The sequence below is a fragment of the Hyperolius riggenbachi genome, chromosome 9 (genome assembly GCF_040937935.1).
Source record: "Hyperolius riggenbachi isolate aHypRig1 chromosome 9, aHypRig1.pri, whole genome shotgun sequence".
NCBI lineage: Eukaryota > Metazoa > Chordata > Amphibia > Anura > Hyperoliidae > Hyperolius > Hyperolius riggenbachi.
In genome coordinates this window covers 215637781-215659425 of record NC_090654.1, presented here as the reverse complement: position 1 = coordinate 215659425, position 21645 = coordinate 215637781, and the positions used below count along the sequence as shown (strand labels likewise).

Genomic DNA, 21645 nt, shown 5'->3' with positions numbered 1-21645 from the left:
AGTCATACTCCAACCTCTGTATTATCCCCACCCAGTCATACTCCAACCTCTGTATTATCCCCCACCCAGTCATACTCCAACCTCTGTATTATCCCCCACCCAGTCCTGCTCCAACCTCTGTATTATCCCCCACCCAGTCCTGCTCCAACCTCTGTATTATCCCCCACCCAGTCATACTCCAACCTCTGTATTATCCCCCACCCAGTCATACTTCAACCTCTGTATTATCCCCCACCCAGTCATACTCCAACCTCTGTATTATCCCCCACCCAGTCATACTCCAACCTCTGTATTATCCCCCACCCAGTCATACTCCAACCTCTGTATTATCCCCCACCCAGTCATACTCCAACCTCTGTATTATCCCCCACCCAGTCATACTCCAACCTCTGTATTATCCCCCACCCAGTCATACTCCAACCTCTGTATTATCCCCCACCCAGTCATGCTCCAACCTCTGTATTATCCCCCACCCAGTCATACTCTAACCTCTGTATTATCCCCCACCCAGTCATGCTCCAACCTCTGTATTATCCCCCACCCAGTCATACTCTAACCTCTGTATTATCCCCCACCCAGTCATGCTCCAACCTCTGTATTATCCCCCACCCAGTCATGCTCCAACCTCTGTATTATCCCCCACCCAGTCATACTCCAACCTCTGTATTATCCCCCACCCAGTCATGCTCCAACCTCTGTATTATCCCCCACCCAGTCATACTCCAACCTCTGTATTATCCCCCACCCAGTCATGCTCCAACCTCTGTATTATCCCCCACCCAGTCATACTCCAACCTCTGTATTATCCCCCACCCAGTCATACTCCAACCTCTGTATTATCCCCCACCCAGTCATACTCCAACCTCTGTATTATCCCCCACCCAGTCATGCTCCAACCTCTGTATTATCCCCCACCCAGTCATACTCCAACCTCTGTATTGGCAGTGGAGGCCAGCTTCAGCTGTATGGGGCATGGTTTGTCACTGCAGACCGACTTCCATAGCTGGAAGCTGAGGTGCAGCAGGATCTGTCAGTGCTTTCCGCCACCTCACTATAAGACACACCAGGGGTTCTGGATGTGCAGCCTTGCTATCAAGGGCATAAAGAGATGATTTGCATATTCAGGAGTGATGCACCATGGGAAACACCGCTCACTTACAGCTGAATTATCGCAAATACCTTCTGTTTTAAAGTGGAACTGTTGTGAAAATAACATAATGAATATAATTGCTTATTTTTTACAATATTCATGTCAGTGTTTTCCCACTGTACATTGTACAATCTTTTATCACCTTAATTTACATTCTAGAATGTATCATCAGTGGTGACACCTTAAGCTTTGCCAGGTGATTTGTACGAATTGTTCGTTACTGAGAGTTCTATGCACAGAGGGAGATGCTGGTTGCTTGGCAGCTGAAAAAGTTTCCACAATGCAACAAGTTTCACAGACCGCAAACTAGTGATGGGTCGTTCGCGAACGAGCCGGCTCTAAGAACCGGCTCTTTGCTGCGAACGAAAAGAGTCGGTTCTCAGTTTTGAAAGAGCCGATGCCTCAGCAGCCCCACACAGCTCTGATTTGCTGTGTAATAAAGGGCGCTGAGGCATGCTGGGAGATGTAGTCCTCCTCTTGCAGCTTGTAGGAGTGTATGGGGCGGAGAAGAGCAGTAGCAGGAGGGATTGCCCCAGTCAGAGAAGAAGTCTGGAGTTGTCATGGAGACGGGGGCGGGGCTTTTACTCCGATTCTGAGTGGTGTCTAGTGATATTTAATGAAGAGCCGATTCAGAGGCGTAAGAACCGGCTCTTTAATGGGAGCGGATTCAGAAGAGTCGATTCTCCGAGAAGAGCCGGAATTCCCATCACTACCGCAAACTGTCAGGTCCATGGTCATGACATCACACTGTGGGAGAGGTTTCACCACAATATCAGCTGTACAGAATCCCCCCCCCCCAATCCCCCCCCCCCCCCCCCCCCCCTCGATGATCTGTTTGAGAAAAGGTTAAGATTTCTGGTGGGAAAGGGGGTATCCATTACTGATTGGAATGAAGTTCATTGTCTTTAACAAGGCAAAATTACACCAAGCATTTCGCTTTTTGGTCTCTTTAAGCCCTTTATACTTGCCAGGTGCTTCTGGGTCACCATGAGCTGTCTGGTTATCCTGTATGTAACAACTCATAGAGAATAATGGACTCTGTGTGTTAAGATGAGGGATTTCTAGGGCTCTGATTTGCTGTTATAGTTTCCTGCTTTAGCTGACACAGGAAACAGGAAGGGCAAATGGTCTTGACCAGCAGAGCCTTATAAATCTTTCACTTGAGCAAACTGCTCACATGCTCATTCTGCACACAAAAAATACCTCATGTGGTCTTCCGTAAATATTAGCTCAGGTAGCAGTGTAGAGATAGATTAGTAAGGTTGACCATTTGATATCCGCACATGTGTTTCCCAATGTTCCGGCCCAACTAGGCAGTACCTGGCCTCTCTACCCTTCCATCGCAATGTATAGCTATGCTTGGCTGAGCAGAGCCTGCCTGCCTGTAGCTGAATTGCCCGTTCTGGCTGGCTGCTGTGTTCTGAAAGCTGTTGGATCATGCTAGTATGTTGTGTAGCTTCTGGCTTCGTGTGCCCGGCTTAGTGGTTGCCTGTCGCCTGCTAATCTCTGCTGATCTAGGAGGGCTGATGAAGATGACCGGAGATTCCTCTGTGTCTGCCGAGGGGGTTTCATACCGCCTTCTGTAACAGACACAGCTCCTCTCCTGAGCGGCAGAGAGATTTCACAGAGAAATAAAATCCTATTAGAAGATAGACGGCAAAGTTTTGTGACATATTAAATGATTATCCTCCCGAGAGAGGCAATATGAAGCTCTTAAAAGCCATTCAGCCGAGAGAGTGTGCACCTCAGCTCCCTCCTCCCGGGAATTGTGTATTACATTATGTGCTGATTGCTCCGATGTCAGTGTGGCGTGCCTGGAAGGTTAGCGAAGGCCGTGCAGCGGAAATGAGTCCGGGCCTTTCTGCAGGATTTATACACGGCCTATTTCTGGAGGGTGTTTTGTTGTGGTTTGGTGCATAGCGAAATATGCACAGGTCTGGTAAAGCAGACCTGAACTACGAAATGGGCCTCTTGAAACAATAACTGTTTAAAGGATACCTGAGGTGACGTGACATGATGAGATAGACATGTGTATGTACAGTGCCTAGCACACAAATAACTAGGCTGTGTTCCTTTTTTTCTTTCTCTGCCTGAAAGAGTTAAACACAAGTATGTAAGTGGCAGTTCCTGTCTGAGTCGGGACTGAGTCAGACTACAGTGTGACCCTCACTGATAAGAAATTACAACTATAAAACACTTTCCTAGCAGAAAATGGCTTCTGAGAGCAGGGAAGAGATAAAAAGGGTCCATAGTTAATAGCTTTTTAGCTCTGGCATACTTCAATGAATGTGTCATTGAGGAGCAAAAACAATAAAACAGTAAAAACTTAAAAAGTAGATTTAAATATAAAATAAAACTGTGGAATATCTTAAAAAGTCATTTTTAGGAGAAAGAGGATAGATACAATTGTTTATTTCATTAGTATATTTTCACCTCAGGTGACCTTTAAAGCTGTAATAAAGTGGAAAAAAAACACGAGCTACAAGATATATATGTGCTGTAATAGATTTGTATGTCTTCCAACAATCAGCTGCACCACATACACATAATTTAATGGAATACAGTCAGTGTAGGTCTATCAGAACTACAGGTGTTAATGTATGATTATAATTTACGGTAACTCCAGTAGATCTCTGTCTACATAGTGATCACCACTATTACAATCCTTCCACCTTGTACTGCCCATACTGCGTCACAGCCTTACAGTGTTCCACTACTGAACTACCCACACTGCATCCCAGCCTTACAGTGCTCCCATACTGTACTGTCCACACTGCATCCCAGCCTTACAATGCTCCCATACTGCGTCACAGCCTTACAGTGCTCCCCTACTGAACTACCCACACTGCATCCCAGCCTTACAGTGCTCCCATACTGTACTGTCCACACTGCATCCCAGCCTTACAGTGCTCCCCTACTGTACTGTCTACACTGCATCCCAGCCTTACAGTGCTCCCCTACTGAACTACCTACACTGCAACCCTGACTTACAGCGCGCCCATACTGTACTGTCCACACTGCATCCCAGCCTTACAGAATTCCCATTCTGTACTGTCCACACTGCATCCCAGCCTTACAGCATTCCCATTCTGTACTGTCCACACTGCATCCCAGCCTTGCAGCACTCCCATTCTGTACTGTCCACACTGCATCCCAGCCTTACAGTGCTCCCCTACTGAACTACCCACACTGTATCCCAGCCTTACAGTGCTCCCCTACTGAACTACCCACACTGCAACCCTGACTTACAGCGCTCCCATACTGTACTGTCCACACTGCATCCCAGCCTTACAGTGCTCCCCTACTGAACTACCCACACTGCAACCCTGACTTACAGCGCTCCCATACTGTAATGTCCACACTGCATCCCAACCTTACAGCGCTCCCATACTGTACTATCCACACTGCATCCCAGCCTTACAGTGCTCCCATACTGTACTGTCCACACTGCATCCCAACCTTACAACACTCCCATTCTGTACTGTCCAAACTGCATCCCAGCCTTACAGCACTCCCATTCTGTACTGTCCACACTGCATCCCCACCTTCCACACTGTAGTGTCCACACTGCATCCCAGCCTCACAGTTCTCTTATTCTGTACTGTCCACACTGCATCCCAACCTTACAGTGTTCCCATACTGTACTGTACACACTGCATCCCTGCCTTAGAGCGCTCCCCTACTGTACTATCCACACTGCATTCCAGTCAACTAATCAATCAGCATCTGCTTTTGGAAAGATTCTAACATACGCATACAGCATACTTGTTCTCAGGTCTATGAATTAGAAAGTATTTTTGCCAGATGACCGTGATGGCCAGTCATATTGCATTTATTAAATATATTTTTAAAGGGTATTACTTCAATACTAGATGACAAGTGTATTTGTTATTTAATTAATTAACAGGTCACTTAAGTTACTTTTCTAATACTTTTCTAATACTTTCTAATACTTTTACTGGGAATCATAACAAGTCTTTAAAGGATACCCGAACTGAAATGTGACATAATGAGATAGACATGTGTATGTACAGTGCCTAGCACACAAATAACTATGCTGTGTTCCTTTTTTTCTTTCACTGCCTGAAAGAGTTAAATATAAGGTATGCAAGTGGCTGACTCAGTCCTGACAGGAAGTGACTACAGTGTGACCCTCACTGATAAGAAATTCCAACTATAAAACACTTTCCTAGCAGAAAATGGCTTCTGAGAGCAAGAAAGAGGTAAAAAAGGGGAAAGTCTAATCAGTGAGGGTCACACTGCAGTCACTTCCTGTCTGAGTCAGGACTGAGTCAGCCACTTACATACCTGATATTTAACTCTTTCAGACGGAGAAAGAAAAAAAGGAACACAGCATAGTTATTTGTGTGCTAGGCACTGTAGAAACACATGTCTATCTCATTATGTCAAATTTCAGTTCGGGTATCCTTTAAAGGGACTCCGAGCAGTGCAGAAACTATGGAAAGATGCATATCATTTTAAAGCTCTCTTTCTGGCGACACCTAAATCGTCGCCCTACGCCTTTTAGTTTTCTCTATTTTCGCGATTGAAATCGCGGCCTCAGCAATTTCAATCGCAAAAATAGCGAAAACTAAAAGGCGTAGGGCGGTGGTTTATATATCATTGGAAAGAGGAGAAAGAGAGCTTTAAAATGATATGCATCTTTCCATAGTTTCTGCGCTGCTCGGAGTCCCTTTTAGGTACGAAACTGCGTTTCAGGTCTGTTTCTCAGTTTTTCTTGCTTTGGCACAGGACCACCTGTTACATAGGAAACCCGACTCTTCTTGGTGCATGCTGGGATTTGCAGTTCCTCATATGCTAGAGGTCTCCAGGGCCTCGTTCTACGGCTTCATTTTAGGTTACGACTGGAGCCACTCGATCTTTTGCTTTCTGAATTCGCCTTTCTTCTATTTCCAGCCCGGTAATGTCACAGGAATGGAATGAGAGGAAACCGGGATTAAACTTTGTTATTCCCAGTCTCCCCCCGGGAAGGGCCGCTTGTGATCTCTCCAGCTGCTCCTAACTGCTAACAGATCTGCGTGTTCCTCTTAGGCAGAACGTGACGATCGGAACACTAAGTATCTGCATGCCGTGAGGCCAGGACAAGGCGCAGAGCATAGTGCAGACTGAAGCAAGCCGGCTGATGGCTTAGCATTAAAAGACAAACTCACCTTTATAACTTTTAAAGAGGCACTGCAGTGACACACAGTAGAATGCAGGAAATTATTAAGGACTAGTTGACCTAAGCCCATTTAAAAACGGCCTCTAGGTTGTCAGTGCCGCATGTCAGCACGCATGCGCGCACACACGCCTGCCTGGCCTCGTTCAAATTAGGAGAGGTGTTCGCTGTACAGACCATATCTAGTACATGAGGCAGTAGTTTAGCTAGCACTCTAACCTTGTAGCATTTTAATACTGGGTTCAGTTCCTAGGTTGGATGCTACATTCATGGAGTTGCTGTAACTGTGGCAGGGATATAAGACTATAAGTAGATTTGTTTTTTCACACAACTAGGATAGCTTATTAACTGTTCTTTAAGTGGGCCAGTACTTATTTGCTTTGACTGCTACTAAAAAAGAATGCTTTACAAATGTTGGGTTGTTCCTCCATACCTTAGTTGTACTTCTTCACTGTATACATTGGCAGGCAGTTTGCAGATTTATAGTCATGTAATCTGTTCATTATATAGTTTCTATAAATGACTAACCAATCAGCCTCTGCTTCCAGAGATGGTGATCTTGCCCCTCCCCCACTCAATGTTTTCACTGCTCAGCTGAATATTGAGTCTGCACAGAGCTTCAGTAGTCAGCAAGTTAGTCTCACATAAGCGGCGTACACACACTTGATTAAATTCAGTCGACAAGACCAGCTCGGCTGAGAATCTAGTGTGTGTATAACGTATCTGCCTGTTGCCTGATCTTTAGCAGAGCCTTAGTGACTGTGGGAAGCTGCTTCTTCAAGTGCCGCTCCTTGTCCCTCTGCCCCTCCATAGTAACACACGGCACTAGCCTGCAGGCTAGTGATGTGTTTATCTTTTCGACATCAGGCCCCAAACTGTCACCAGATGGATCGATCCTGAGCCTGGCGAAAGTCGTCACATGTGTGTCAGCTGTAGTCCTTTGTCAGATTTGCCTTAAGTTATGGAAAGTCTCCCATATTTTCTAGATTTGTCCTCAATAGATAATAATAGTAAGGTACTTTTCAGCTAGAGATGTAAACTGTGCTTGCCTCTTTCTCCTTCACTAAACAAAGTACAAAGCATCAGGGCCATGTACACATGCTATACTCTTGGCTGAGGCGTCCACCACCGACAGGGCCAAGGCTGTACAGCTGTTTTGCTAGCCTCTAGGGTGAGCAGGTGAGTGGAGAGAACCGTGCGTTTGACCGAGACAATCCGCCAGGCTGATTGCTGACCGAATAACCGTGAGGGGTCGGGGGCCACTGTATACACACCAAGTTTTCATCAGAGGCATTGCCAACTGCCAATTTTCTTGAGAGTAGTGTGTACAAGGCTTTTAGACTAGCAAGCAGCCCACAACAGTGTTTGATGTACAAATACAAATTGCTTGTAAACATTAACCATGACTTCTGCATTGCTGATCAGGGAACAATCAGATTTTAGATCCACCTATCCTTTATAGGACGCCTACTACAAATCTGGACTACAGTTATCACAGGCCCCCTAGTGACCGGACCTTTCAAAGCCTTCCAATGTATTTCAACCCACAGACTGTCTAACCTCTTTGATGCAATCAATGAGCTGAAAAACAGCTGGAATTTGGCAGCAGACAGACTAGAAGGTAGCTTGTGAGCTACAGTAACTAAACTACACACTATTTCAGGGTACAAAGCTGCTAACACCTCTTTAGAAGGACAGAGGACCTACGCTCACTGATTCTAAGACCTACAAATAAAAACAGTTAAAAGACACTAATCTGGCTATACGGACAGTAGTAGCGACTCTTCAGAAAGCTAGGGTTTGTTCTCCGTGGCTGAATAGTAGGTAAAGCTAAGAAATAAGTGACGTTAAAAGTCTTTAATTTATAAATGCAATATGAATAATTAATATACACAGAAAATCATTAAAATTAACGATTAAAGAGAAAAGTAACCCAGTGTAAAATAAAAAGGAAGAAAATAAATGAATACTTAAGTTCAGATGAAATATGTCCCTTTGTGGAAGTCTGAGCCCATGGAAAGTCTTTGTTTCGGGTCAGAGTACATACAAGATGGCCGCTAGCTCGGTCCTCAGGCTAGCAGCATTCTCTCATGACGGTGGTAAGGTGGAGGACTGGGGAGGAGCTCCAGTCCAGTCCTTTTGAATGACCCAGCTTTTTGGGCGGGATCTCTGGGTCGCCCCTGGGCTGGACTGGGTGTTATTTATCTTTTGGGTGGAACATTTGAGTCTACAAAATATGACATTTCCATATTTCTTTGCACGCCCTTGCACACAAATAACAATTACAGATTCATAATCATCAGAATATGACAATTCCTATTGATATCAAACATGCCTACCGTATAATGTCCAGTTCCTTAGAAGTTTAATAACTTGGTCGTGGCTTACCCCTGCCCTTCAATATTGGTATCAAAATGTTCAGCAAGACAACACAAACCAAATTATATAACTCCCATAACTATCCTAGGTACAGTATTCCTTAAACAAGCAAAAATCATACATTGCATCTATTTTCAATCTACTCTCAGTGGAGTAAGCAAGTCTGGTCTTCTGACGAGTCAAAGCTATTGTTGGCTTCCAAATCAAATCAAAGATAGCTTTATTGGCATGACCAAGATTCATTACAGGTATTGCCAAAGCAAGGGGAAATAGGGGACATGGGAGGGGGTGGGGTAGGGGGGACAATGGCTAAGCAGTCTGTGGACATTTTTAGGTTAACAGTTCTGTTATGCTCCTCTCAGTCTGTGGCATGCTGTGACATAGTGTGCAGCGATTGTCACTGTGGATTCATCTTCTCCCAGTAGGAGTACACATCCAATTTGGATTGTCCCGTTAACCACAATCGGTGCAGAAAACTGATTACGATTGTGTCTTTCATGGCTCTTCCATGACAACAGCGACTTTTATTTTATTGCACTTGTTGTTCTTGGGTTTATCAGCAAGCAGGTGAATGCCTTTTAAAGTTGACCTGAACTCTGCACAGGACAGAAGGAAAACACAGAGAAATGCACCCTTTATGTATTTCAGAGAGTTTAGCCTGCCTAATCACAAGTTGGAATTTGATCTCTCCCTGTGTCACCTGACTGCCATGGCAGATAAGCTCATTTGAAAGTACAGGATGTTAACAATGTCTGCTTTCATGTAAGCAGGAAGTAGAAACACTGCAGATTTATTTGTACGATTTGTATCAGCTGTAACAAAATGTTTTTCTGTAAAGGTTATTATGCTGTTGCTTTTCGTTTAGAGCAGAGAAGAAGTTCTGCGTTCAGGCCCGCATCAAAAAGCTGGAATTCTGCATTCATTGAATATTTGCGTGTGTTTAGGTTTCAAGTGATCTTATTTAACATTTCTTCTTTCTTGGTCAGATCGAAGAAAGTGGTGGGCCTGGCGGACTTGCTGCAGGCAGTCAGCCTCACCAAAGGCGATCTGGGCTTTGAGTTGGAAGACCTGGAGGAGGCAGCACGTCAGGTACAAGAGGAAGAAGAATCGCTTCAGACACCAGGCAGCGTCCCCAGGCAGCCCACAGCCATCATTACCTCTGAAACCTCCAGCAGTTCTTCATCGGAGTACACTTCATCCAACGAGGAGGAGAGCAGCAGCAGTGATGAGGAAGCAGAGGCTCAGGACGTGTGTGAGAAAACCCTCATAGAGGTGGTAGATATACCACCCAGCCAACCTGACACAGCTGCAAGTGCAGATCCTGCCACAAACCTCACATCTGTTAGCATGCAAGACGCCAAGGTGCAGACAGCAATTACTGGCTCCGAGATCCCCTCTGGGCACAATGAGAATACTGCTGACAGATCCCCAGACAGGACAGAGACAGACGGCCCCATCCAACATCCAGGATGTACTGAGCTAAGCAGGCTCGTCACTGACTTCTTAGAGGTGACTCCTCACAGCAATCCCTTCCTGATCATACAGCATTCAGGAGACAGCGACACTGCATTACCTATTGACTGATCCCTCCCGCCTCTCTCGTTAAAGAGCGCGTGACCCGCAGCGAGTGCTCTGGATGGGTTTTCATTAAGGATAAATGATGGTCTTGTTCTTGGGATACTTCATTAATGCGGGAGACGTGTTCCTGGCCATCCAATCAATTTCCTAAGTGAATCAGAACAGCCATAAAAGGCTGGCAGACTGTTAACCGTTACATGGACAAGAGTATAAATAACAAATTATTTGGTAATGTAGTATTCAAGGCCCAAAGGCGGCCACAAATCTAAATATACCGCCTGATAGCTTAGCAGTGTCAGCTCTCTGTGCCAAAGGAGGCTTCTGCAGCTAAAGATCTTGGTTTAATCATTTGATCAGGTGACTCAAAGCACTCTAAGAAAGGTAACTGAAGGCTCTGCTGCTTGGATCAGTTTTATCAAGCGGTTCAGAGGGATGCAGACAGAGCTGTGCAAGAAGTGCTCAGTGTTTGCTGCCCACTGTAAAATCTTTCCTCTCCCCGATTTACATTCCGAAATTTATCACTGCACAGAGGGAGATATTGCTTGCTTGGCAGTCGGAAACAGCCATTATTTCCCACAATGCAACAAGTTTCACAGACAGCAAGCTGCAATTCAGACCCCAACCCCCCTCCCCCATATCCTGTTGATTTATTCAAAAAAGGCAACGATTTCTCGTTGGATAGTGGGTATCCGCTACTGATTGGAATGAAGTTAAAGTTCCTCTTTAGGCTTTATATAGAGTAGACAGATTAAAGAGAATCTGTATTGTTAAAATCGCACAAAAGTAAACATACCAGTGCGTTAGGGGACATCTCCTATTACCCTCTGTCACAATTTCGCCGCTCCTCGCCGCATTAAAAGTGGTTAAAAACAGTTTTAAAAAGTTTGTTTATAAACAAACAAAATGGCCACCAAAACAGGAAGTAGGTTGATGTACAGTATGTCCACACATAGAAAATACATCCATACACAAGCAGGCTGTATACAGCATTCCTTTTGAATCTCAAGAGATCATTTGTGTGTTTCTTTCCCCCATGCACTGAAGTTTCAGGCTGCTCTTTTCTTCCTGCAAACAGCTTTGCCCTTTTTTGTAATTCCTCAGTAGGTGAAAGCCCAGCCAGCTCAGAGGATGATTTATCCAGCTTGTAAAAGATAAGAGAGAAGAGAGAAGCTGCTTTAATCCTAAATATTACACAGGCAGTGTGCAGAGAGGGGCCAGAAGGGGGAGTTCATAGCAGAACCACAACACTGAAGAACTTGGCAGCCTTCCAGACACAGGCCGACAAGTCTGACAGGGGAAAGATGCATTGATTTATTACAGAGACTGTCATAGTAGAAAGTGCTGCAGTAAGCCAGAACACATTAGAATAGCTTTTGGAACTTGTAGGATGATAAAAAACAGGATGCAATTTTTGTTACGGAGTCTCTTTAAGGTAACTGAAAACAATAATTTCTGTTCGTTTTGGGCAACTATATACTTTTCGGCAGTTGGCTGTGGTATATTTATTTGCTTGTGTGCTCGAGTCACTCTCCTCACACCACAATACATGCTGCTCAGCAGAAAGTACAACAAGCTTGTCTGCAAGGGTATTGGTGGCAAACTGTCACCTAAAGCAATCACAGTGTGTATATGATTTTCAAGACATCATTACTGCAGCAATAAAGCAACACATTCTTCTGCTCACAAAACCTCACCACATATTAGTATGTGGAACACTGTGTGAGTAATATATGTAATCTTTTATATGTTTTTTAATATTAAATAATACACAATAAAGAAATAAGCTAAAAAGTATATTGCCTTTAATGCATACCTGAAGCGGAATACACATAAAAAAAAAAAAAAAAAGATACTGCATTAGTAGGAACCTCAGGTTCCCTACCCCTGGTGTCACTTCAGAGGCTTCCACCATCCTCCTTGAGCACCCTGTTCCAGTGCTGGGTCTGTTAGAACATATTTTACAAGAGCTTGTGGAATATGTTATGGTGGCTGCGGAGCGCATCAATGTATCAGTGCGTCCGTATTGCACATATGTGATAACGGACCACGCAAGCCCAGTGCAATGAAGCTGGCTTTTCCCTTTGTACAAGAGCAGCTTCGTTCTACTGGGCATGCAGAGGCCCATAGTCCCACATGTGCTGCACGGATGTGCTCATACATGGACGGGAGCATGGCCACAAAGAAAAAGAGGGCCCTGTGCAGCAGTGGTTGGCCCCAGGAGGTTCTGGGAAGTGTATGCACCATCAAGAGGCTTCCCACTACTTAGGTAAGTACCCAAATGTTCTCTCCCTCTAGGCACAGGTCTAATTATCATATTAGCGCAGATCTAAAAATACCATCTAATCACCCCTCCCGCTCACCCTCTTTCCACTTGCCTTTCTGGTGACTGCCCTCTTTGAGCGATTGAGACTTGCTTTGCCTTATTAGAAGGGAGCGCCGAGTGGTGCCATGTGCTGTCACTCCCTTACTCAGCTCACTGACCTTTTAGGATGGAGTGCTGGCCACGTGGTTGGTATTTATCCCGTTGGCAAGACACAAGGCTTTGTCCCGGGGAGCCGTGAGCTTGGGTAGCATGGGTGAGAATTTGGGTAGCATGGATGAGGGCTGGGGAATCATGGGCGAGAGTTAGAGATACATCTACAGGGTAACATTGTGGGACAGGTGACATGGCTCCACCCCCAAGGGTGAAGCATATAAGGGCCGCATGGGAGAACATTTATCTCTTCTTATCTGGTTATCTCATGAATTAGCTCTTCTTGTTTATCTCATGCATTAGCTCTCCTTACAATTAATGTGAATCAACCCCATAGAGTCCAATGAAAGTCTAGGAATATGTCTCAACCTAAGGAAGCTTTGTAAAGTACCATAGAATTTATTGTAGCGAAATAGGCGTTTGGGATCCATCAGCAAGCCATCAATAATATACAATAGATATAATTTGGGGTGCAATGTCCCCTTGCACTCTGAACATGTTACTGTAGTTCTGGCTGCAAAGAGGGAAAGCACAGACCAAATCTGTGTGAGAAGATTGCAGTCTGTAGAAATGACAGTCTGCGGGGCAGAAAGTTGACAGTTTCTGGACTCCTGGTAAAAAATAGACATGTGGTCCACGCCCATGCATGCAGCTGCATTAAAACACTACTATACACCTGAAGAAGTGAGCAGGTCACACGAAACGTGTCATCCTTTCTGGTATCAATCAAAGTAAAATTAAATGTCTATACCTTCAGTCTGAGGTAAGACTGTCTCATCCACTTAGAATTGGGGTGCCTTCCAATTTGTGTACAGTTCTCCCCTCCCCCCAGGGGTGTCCCCTGTGATATGTATCAAGGGGTTCTTTGATTTTTTTTGGTGTGTGACCGAACAACTCCAGGAGAAGATTTCCTATGCACATGAAAATGGTATTTTCCACTTACTTGATGCTGTGGTTGCCTATCAGCAACCCAATTTTGTATTTGTGTCTCCATTTTATCCCATTGCCTGAAAATACGCTATTTAGTGCTCCTGCTGTTCTCTGTTCCTTTTTTCCATCCTGGTCCCTGAGGTTTCACCCAAATTTCATCCACCAGATACCCTTAAAAGGCTACTCTGTTAGCCTATCTATAGATAAAACAAACTCTGCAAGTGAGTGCCTGCTCCAGTGTAGAAAAAAATGTGTGGCTTTAAACAGTGTTTCTACTATGACTTTGCTGTATGCTGGCCTGCTGTCTTTATTTCTGCTTTAATGTCCCTGCTGCTGCTGAGTACACATGTCAAGCTGTGGCACTCGGGATTCTGGGAGAATGACTTCCTCTGGAATAATAAGAATCCTTTGCAGACGATCAATATTATTGACTCCTTTTCTATTCTCTTTGATAGCAGGAAGAGCGACATTGTCTAAGCGGACGTGCGAGGAGCAGGATTAAGGGACAAAGCCTCTCGGCAGCCATGCATCGTTCCTGCTTTCCCAAAGTTCCTGTTCCCGGAGACTTCCGTCACTGTCAGCGCCAGATAGGCATTGATTAGGTGCGGATTTATTACCCGGCGTGATAAACGCACCTCAGGAATTGATTAATACCTCGGAAGAGCGAGCGGGGGAGCCTGGCAGGCGAGTCTTAAATAATGTTGGAAGATTGAGCCGATGTCTCAAGGCTGCGGAAAACAAACAGGGACACGCGTGTCAGGGAGATAAATGTTCATGCTGTTTGAGTTTGCTGCGCAGGCCATTTGTCTGCGAGATAAGGAACGGCAACTGCTGGCGGAGATAAGCTGGAGGGGACGCGGAGAGCGCCGAGTGCTGCCGGCAATTACCAGCCAGCCAAGGCAGAGCGGGAGCCTGTGCCGGCGCCCGATTTACCACGGCCAATCTCCCAGCCTTCTAATTTGTCATTTTACTTGAGAGGGTGCCATTTACCGCCTGCAGCACAGCCTGGAATATATTTTCCTAGCTTTATGTAAAAATGTACTTCTGCTGCTGGTTTTTTTTTTCTGAATGTGCTGAAAGAACAGCTCACTCGAATTAAGGCCCGCACCCACTATACAATTTTTCCGACAATTTTTTTTAAGCGACGAGTGATTATTTATGCGATCTCGCAACGTGGGTACTGAAACGCGAGTATAAGCGTGGTGACAACAACCATCACGGTGAATTGGATCTGGTCCAAGCCCTATCCCATAGAGCCACATCAATCCCTGCCATGCTCTAAGGAGGACCAAAAGTCCGAAACAGGCTGTCTGCACGTGGGGTTAATGTGGCTGTGTAAAATGTAAAGCTATAGGCTTGTTCTACACCAGCGGTTCTGGATGTAAGCCTGGCTTCAGGGACATAAAGAGATAATTTGCTTATTCAGTAGTGGTGCATTGTGGATAACTACAGATGTTCACTGAATTAGCTGAATTATTGCAAATACCTTCTGTTTTCAGAAGGCAAAGCACATTAAGATCCCAGACGACTTCTGCGCAAAGTACTGTAATCGCTTGAACTCTCGTTTGCACCTGTCATCTGCCGTCGCGTATACCTGCCGGCAGGAAAATGGATCGGGGGACGCTTGTCATTGTGGGACATCGCTGGGATCCATCTTCCTGCCTTGTGAGGTGAGTATTCAGCCTTAGAGCCTAAGTCCAGGAAACATTTCATTTTAGCTCCGAATAGCGCACAAGGGAGTTAGAACCTTGCCTGGATTTTTTATTGTTATCTGCACCCCATTTAAAGATGCCTATTAGCAGTACTATCCTGAATACCATTAAAGTAGATACCATTAACGTAGTCTCCCGAATGATTGACTGTACAATTGAACATATCGGGTATCGTTATTGGTGTTGATCAACAATGAACAATAGTTCTTTTGACCGTTCCATCAATCTGAATATTGGCCTGATTCTTTTAGTCAGATTTCTTCTTATTTACCCTTATGTTGGTGAGCCCAAATAGTAATTTACAATCTATCGCAACAATCAGGATCGTACAGTCGATCGTCTGGGAAATTGGATCGTTAGTGCGCAGATTAAGAGGATTTACCCCACTTCTTGTCTTGGCAAGAAATCTCTTCAGTAGTAAAAGAGAACGCAATAAATATGTTTTATTGCTGTTCTTTTCCTGTCTCTGGGAACACCAGGCATGAAGATACATGGGAGTGGATTAGTGGGCATGACTGGGTATTCAAACCAAGAAGTCCAATCAACACTGGAACTCGATTGGGCTCAGTAGATCCCTGTTAGTGGTAGCAGCCTGTCCTGTTGAGTTTAAGCTGTCATGTGATCCTTTGCAGGACAGCACTAAAACCCAACTAAACCTCAGAAAAGTGAACAAGATAAATAGTATAGCTGAATATAAACTGTGTATCAAAGTAAAACCGTGAACCAAATACCTGTTTCATGGTTCAAATGTGCATGATACTGTGTGGTTAGAAGACAGCTGTCTGCTCAGATGTATTTGTAGGGGATAGATATCACACTACGGTCTGTCCTACTACATCTTCAGGAACATGAAACAGGCAGTGGTTGTACCAATATCAACAGACTATGTGAAAGAGGCCTAAGGCCGGCTGAGCTTCTGGAATCCCTAGAATTCCCTACTGGTGAGTGATCCATTATATTTACAGTGTACCAGAGACCAAAGAATAGAAAGAATCAATACTTACCCGGGGCTTCCTCCAGCATGCGCAGAAGACCCCGACTGACGCAACTGAGCCGGTTACCGGGGCTGATTGCGGCTGGGCGGCAGACCACACAAGGATGGCAAGGGACTCAGACATGCTTATGGGGCTAGAGGAAGCCCGGGTAAGTATCGATTCTTTCTATTCTTTGGTCTCTAGGTTACTTTAAGGATGGGTAAGAATATGTAAAAGGTCATAGGTGAGGGAGTTTCCAGCAACAATCCCAGTTTGCATATTATTATCCTGGTTATGTCTTTGAAACAAAAAATAATTTTAACCTATTTTCACAGTAACCTCTAAAGTAGGCCATACACTTATATATGGTCACCAGATTTGACAATCAGATCCCTCTCAGATCAAACCTGATGTGAGAGGGATCAAATTCTTCCACACACTAGACACAGATTTTCCAATAGAGTTCACCATCAAATGTATTGAATATGTGTGGAGCTGTGCACTCCCCATCTGAGTCATGTTTGTGGTGTACATTTTTGCAGATTCAATCAAAATGATGGAATCTGTCAAATATTGACAGGATTGCGCATTCATGGGCGTGTCCGCGTACCTCCTTTAATCGTGGTCCCATGGTCTGGAGCTTTCTGCACTTGCACAGCTCACAAAGGCTTAAAGGGACACTGTTGGGCGGTCGGGGGAAAATGAGTTGAACTTACACGGGGCTTCTATTGGTCCCTCGCAGACATCCTGTGTTGGTGCAGCCACTCACCAATGCTCTGGCCCCGCCTCCGGTTCACTTCTGGAATTTCAGACTTTAAAGTCTGAAAACCACTGCGCCTGCGTTGCCGTGTTCTTGATCCCGCTGATGTCACCAGGAGCATACTGCGCAGGCCCAGTATGGTCTGTGTCTGCGCAGTAGGTTCCTGGTGACATCAGCGGGATTGAGGACATGGCAACGCAGGCGCAGTGGTTTTCAGACTTTAAAGTCTGAAATTCCAGAAGTGAACCGGAGGCGGGGCCGGAGCATCGGTGAGTGGCTGCGCGGGCACAGGATGTCTGCGGGGGACCGTTAGAAGCCCCGGGTACGTTCAACTCATTTTCTCCAGGCCCCCCTGCAGTATCGCTTTAAACTGTGCCAGTGCAGAATGCTACCGGCCAAGGGAACACAAATGTACCCACACGTGAGCAGTAGCCCGCAACCACACCTGTGGTCCGGGATATTTCAGAGGGGACAGCTGGACCCTGGATCGCAGCGGAACTACAGCAAGGGACCTGACTGCTAGGAAAGTAAATCTAATCTTATCCCCCCTCCAGCTCGTATAACCTTTCAGGTGCCTGCTAATGATGCAATCTTGATTGTACAATCTTGCCAAGTTATGTAGTAGAAGAGTAAACTGAGTGTATATAATTTTAAATTAATACTTTAGGTAGTTCTTCATATTCCTCAGAAGTGGTAAGATTGTATCATTAGTGGGCACCTTTTGTCATGCTGCAATGTCCAGTTTTGGTCCACAGACAAATAGTCTCAGATTATCTTCACGCATCCTCTAAATTTACGAGTTCTGTGATGGTGAGTTGTCCAGGCTTCCATGCAGTAAAGCAGCTCCACCCCATAACATTTCCACTCCCAGGATTTTTAGGTGTAATGCTGGGAATACACGTTACGGTGTCCGCGTTCGATTCTCCGCACGATCTATAAATTCCAACATGTCCGATTCTCCGCTCGATTCTGTTCCACTCAATTTCTCATATAAGTGAATGGAAAAAAGATAAGAAAAACGAGCGGAAGATAAGAGAATCGAGCGCGGAATCGAATGGCTAACAAATCGTGCGGAGAATTGAACGCAGAAACCGGTAACGTGTATTCCCAGCATAATGCCTAGTACACACCATACAATTTTCTGTTAGATTTTTCTGTTAGTACATGTACTAAGCAGAAGTGCTCCGTCAGGGAGCTACGATATTCTCCATTAGGTTTCATTCCACATGTGATATTGCTTAAGTGCTCCGATATACGGGTCTTTAACTTTCGAGTCGTCATCCCCACGTAGAACTTTGGGCATGGACATTGAATCATGTATACAGTCCATTCGGAGTTGCAGTTGATAAAGCTCCTTATCTCCCATACTTTTTCTTGTTGGGGGGCTTTGAAAGTTCTAGTCACATCCACAAATTCACAAGCAGTACATCCACCACACTTGTGCATCCCATTGGGTATCCTATTCTGTAACCAATTCCGCTTTGGGGTTAAATCCGAATGAACTAAGCGATCCCTCAGATTTGGTGCCTGTCGGGCCACCATAAGTTGTCTTTCTCCGACGAGAGGCCCGATCCGGGGATCTATGGCAAGCACTGACCAATGTCGGCACAGAACCTGATGGATCTTATGCCAAAGGTCAGGCCAGCCACCTAACCCCCACTTCGAACCGCTGTATGTAATGCCTGTCTGAGAGAATAAAAGGTGTTTAAGGTCACAGTGCCTCTTTTTCTCCTTCCTTCAACACAAAAGGCAAATGTTACAGAAATCCTAGTTGTTAGTAGTATCCACAGGCAAACTTGGAAATTTCTGGACAAAGATTTGGCCATAGTGCCCTGGAGTAGTCGTAGTATTGAAGTTTCCTCCTGACACTCCTCCCAGAATAATTTATGCAGCTTTTTTCTAATTGATGTGTGCAGTTTAACATACATAATCTGGTTATACCACATATTTAACAACAAAGTAAAATCGGACGAAATGCCTAGAGGTTTGAATAAACACCTTCCAGCAAGATCTTCTCTTATAATGTGTCATGGTTGTTTATAGGCATAGGCCATTTAGGCAAAAACCCTGGGCACCATCTGCAGTGCAGGACAAGAAACTGCAACCTCTGCATTACTGATTTATGTTTTAATTATTTTATTTAGAGGAAATACATGTGCGGTCTGCATTGTGTTGTTGAAGTGTAATCCATGGCTTAGTTTCTGCATTAGGGTTGCTCACACACATTCTTCACCCCTCTCCTCATCAGTGTTTGTAGGGATACTTGTTATCTTGCCTGTGGCCCCAAATAGGTCAGAAATGTGGCCTTGTGATGATGCAATCATTTGCACCTGATTGTAATTTAGCTATTTGAGATAAATTAGTGATAAATACAGGAAAGCACCTACTTTTCCCACCTGCAATGTTTGCCTTTAAAGAGGAACTCCAGCCTAAACAAACATACTGTCATTAAGTTACATTAGTTATGTTAATTAAAATAGATAGGTAATATAATCTCTTACCCACACTGTTTTAAAAGAACAGTCAAATGATTGATTTCATGATGGTAGCCATCTTTTTGGTTGAAAGGAGGAGTACATTTGAAATCGGCGCCGGTAGACTTGGGCGCAGGATACAGCGCTATATGGCTGATCCTGCTTCTGCCCAAGTCCGGGCCGATTTAATTACTATTTCCCCTCCAGGCCGCCATGGATAGTGGGGGAATGAAATAATGCGGCTTCCAGCGATTGCTGGAGGCCGAATTATTGTGTTTTTTAAGCAACTTCGGCTCTGTCTTCTGACGGAGCCGACATTACTCACTGAGTGCCGCTATAGACTGATTCCCATTACAGTCTATGGCGGCGCTGGCTGCGCCCAAATCTAGCAGCGCTGAAAAGCACTGCTCCGGAAAGGAGGTGACAGGGAGCATTCCAACTGTCCTGTGTCCTGAGCACCTCTCCCAGTTGCTAGGCAACGTGAATCACAACATAGGAAATCCCATCATGCTCTGCACAGCATCAGTGAAAAAAAGCCTGGGCTTTTTTTCTTTGATAGGCGGAGCTTTGCTAAAAATGCAGCTAAAAATGATGCTTTGGTAAGAAAACCAAAGTTCTGATGCCTTGAAACTGTTAAAGAAACACCAAGCCTTTTCAGTTCTGCTGAGTAGGTTTTTAGTCTGGAGGTTCACTTTAAGTTTATAAATTACAAAAGGTAAATGTTGCCTTGAATCAATTACCTGCATACAACTTGCACTGGAGTGTACACATCTTTTTCACTTTGTCATAAACAAAATGAGTAACTACAGCATAACGGTAGGTTGACTGACCTTCCCTCAAACTGTCCCTAGACTACAGCATGAACATTATACTGTGACTATAGTATGGACATTGCCTGACGACATTCGGGCATTCTCATAATGAGACAATAGATGGTGTCCTGATGATCTCCTCCCAGATTTGGACCAGGGCATCAATGAGCTCTTGGACAGTCTGAGGTGCAAGTTGGCAGTACCGAGAGATTATGTTACAGAGGTGTTCTATTGGATTTATCACTCCGATACCTAATGGCAGTCAAGGTGCCATTGTCTAGCCTGTAGAGGTTTGTCTCTATCCATAGATTTTCTTTTCAAGACCCACCACCAAACCTGTGAAGGAGTGAGGGTGTCTTGACACCCTAGAGAAAAAAAATCTAGGAAACAAAAAACGGGAGCCCAATAGTGCCGTATGTTTGAAAGCAGAAATAGCCTGAAGGTGAAATGGTGTTCTACTCACAAAAGCGGGTTGCAAAGGGGCAACCGATCAAAGGAAGCAGGTGGTGACAACAAACCGGACTCCACTCTGGGTGGCCCAACTGGACATGGATACAGTCGCTCTCCTTAGTAAAACTGACAGGTTTCCACTGTGGTCTGTCTAGACCCCTCCAACAGAAACTGTTGGGGGGTATATAAGCACAATTATGGGAAAGGCGCCCTGGTGTTAATAAAAATATTTAAAAAGAGATAAAATTGAGAACATTAGGTGGCTTACCTCAGTAACAACATCTTTGTGTAAACAAAGGGTTTTTATTTAGCACAGGCAACCTGTTTCGCAGGTCTGAGCCTGCTTCATCAGGCCAATAACACTGCCAAATGAAAAAAAGCTGTCCAATAAAGGAAGCCTCCAGGAGGGTTTCATGGGAGAAATTAAGGCATTTGGAGAGATAGTATCTTGAGATTATTGTGGAAGTGTATGAAGAGGACAACTAATGGATAGCTTTGTATGAGAGGGTTAGTAGTCTGACTTTGATTCTTTGGGTATTTGGCAGCCAGTGGAGGGATTGACTAAGAGGGCCACTTTCAGAGGAGCGGGAGGCAAGGTTGTTTAACCCACAAAGCAACCGAGGCAGCTGCTTCGACCCTTGTGGAAACGTCCAGCGACAAGGGCGCCCAGCACGGGCCCCTTAAACACCTCTCTGCACTCCAGTGATGCAATCTCCCTTCCTTTTCAGTGTCCCCATCTCCATGGCTCTAGCAGAGTCTCTCTGGAGGAAGAAA

At 44.9% G+C, this 21645-nt stretch overlaps 1 protein-coding gene across 6 annotated transcripts in view; it reads left to right on the top strand.

Moving 5' to 3' along the window:
• The window catches only part of SHQ1 (SHQ1, H/ACA ribonucleoprotein assembly factor), a 215177-nt gene that overhangs the window by 181502 nt on the left and 12030 nt on the right, over positions 1-21645 (top strand). For 5 of the 6 annotated variants that reach the window (XM_068253993.1, XM_068253990.1, XM_068253994.1 and 2 more), the window contains one exon: positions 9695-12077. The exons of the other annotated variant lie outside the window; for it this stretch is intronic. In XM_068253993.1, the coding sequence (XP_068110094.1) occupies positions 9695-10292 (598 nt within the window). In that variant the 3' untranslated portion in view covers positions 10293-12077. Of the gene's footprint in view, positions 1-9694; positions 12078-21645 lie in introns of those variants that run through there. 6 annotated transcript variants of the gene reach the window in all.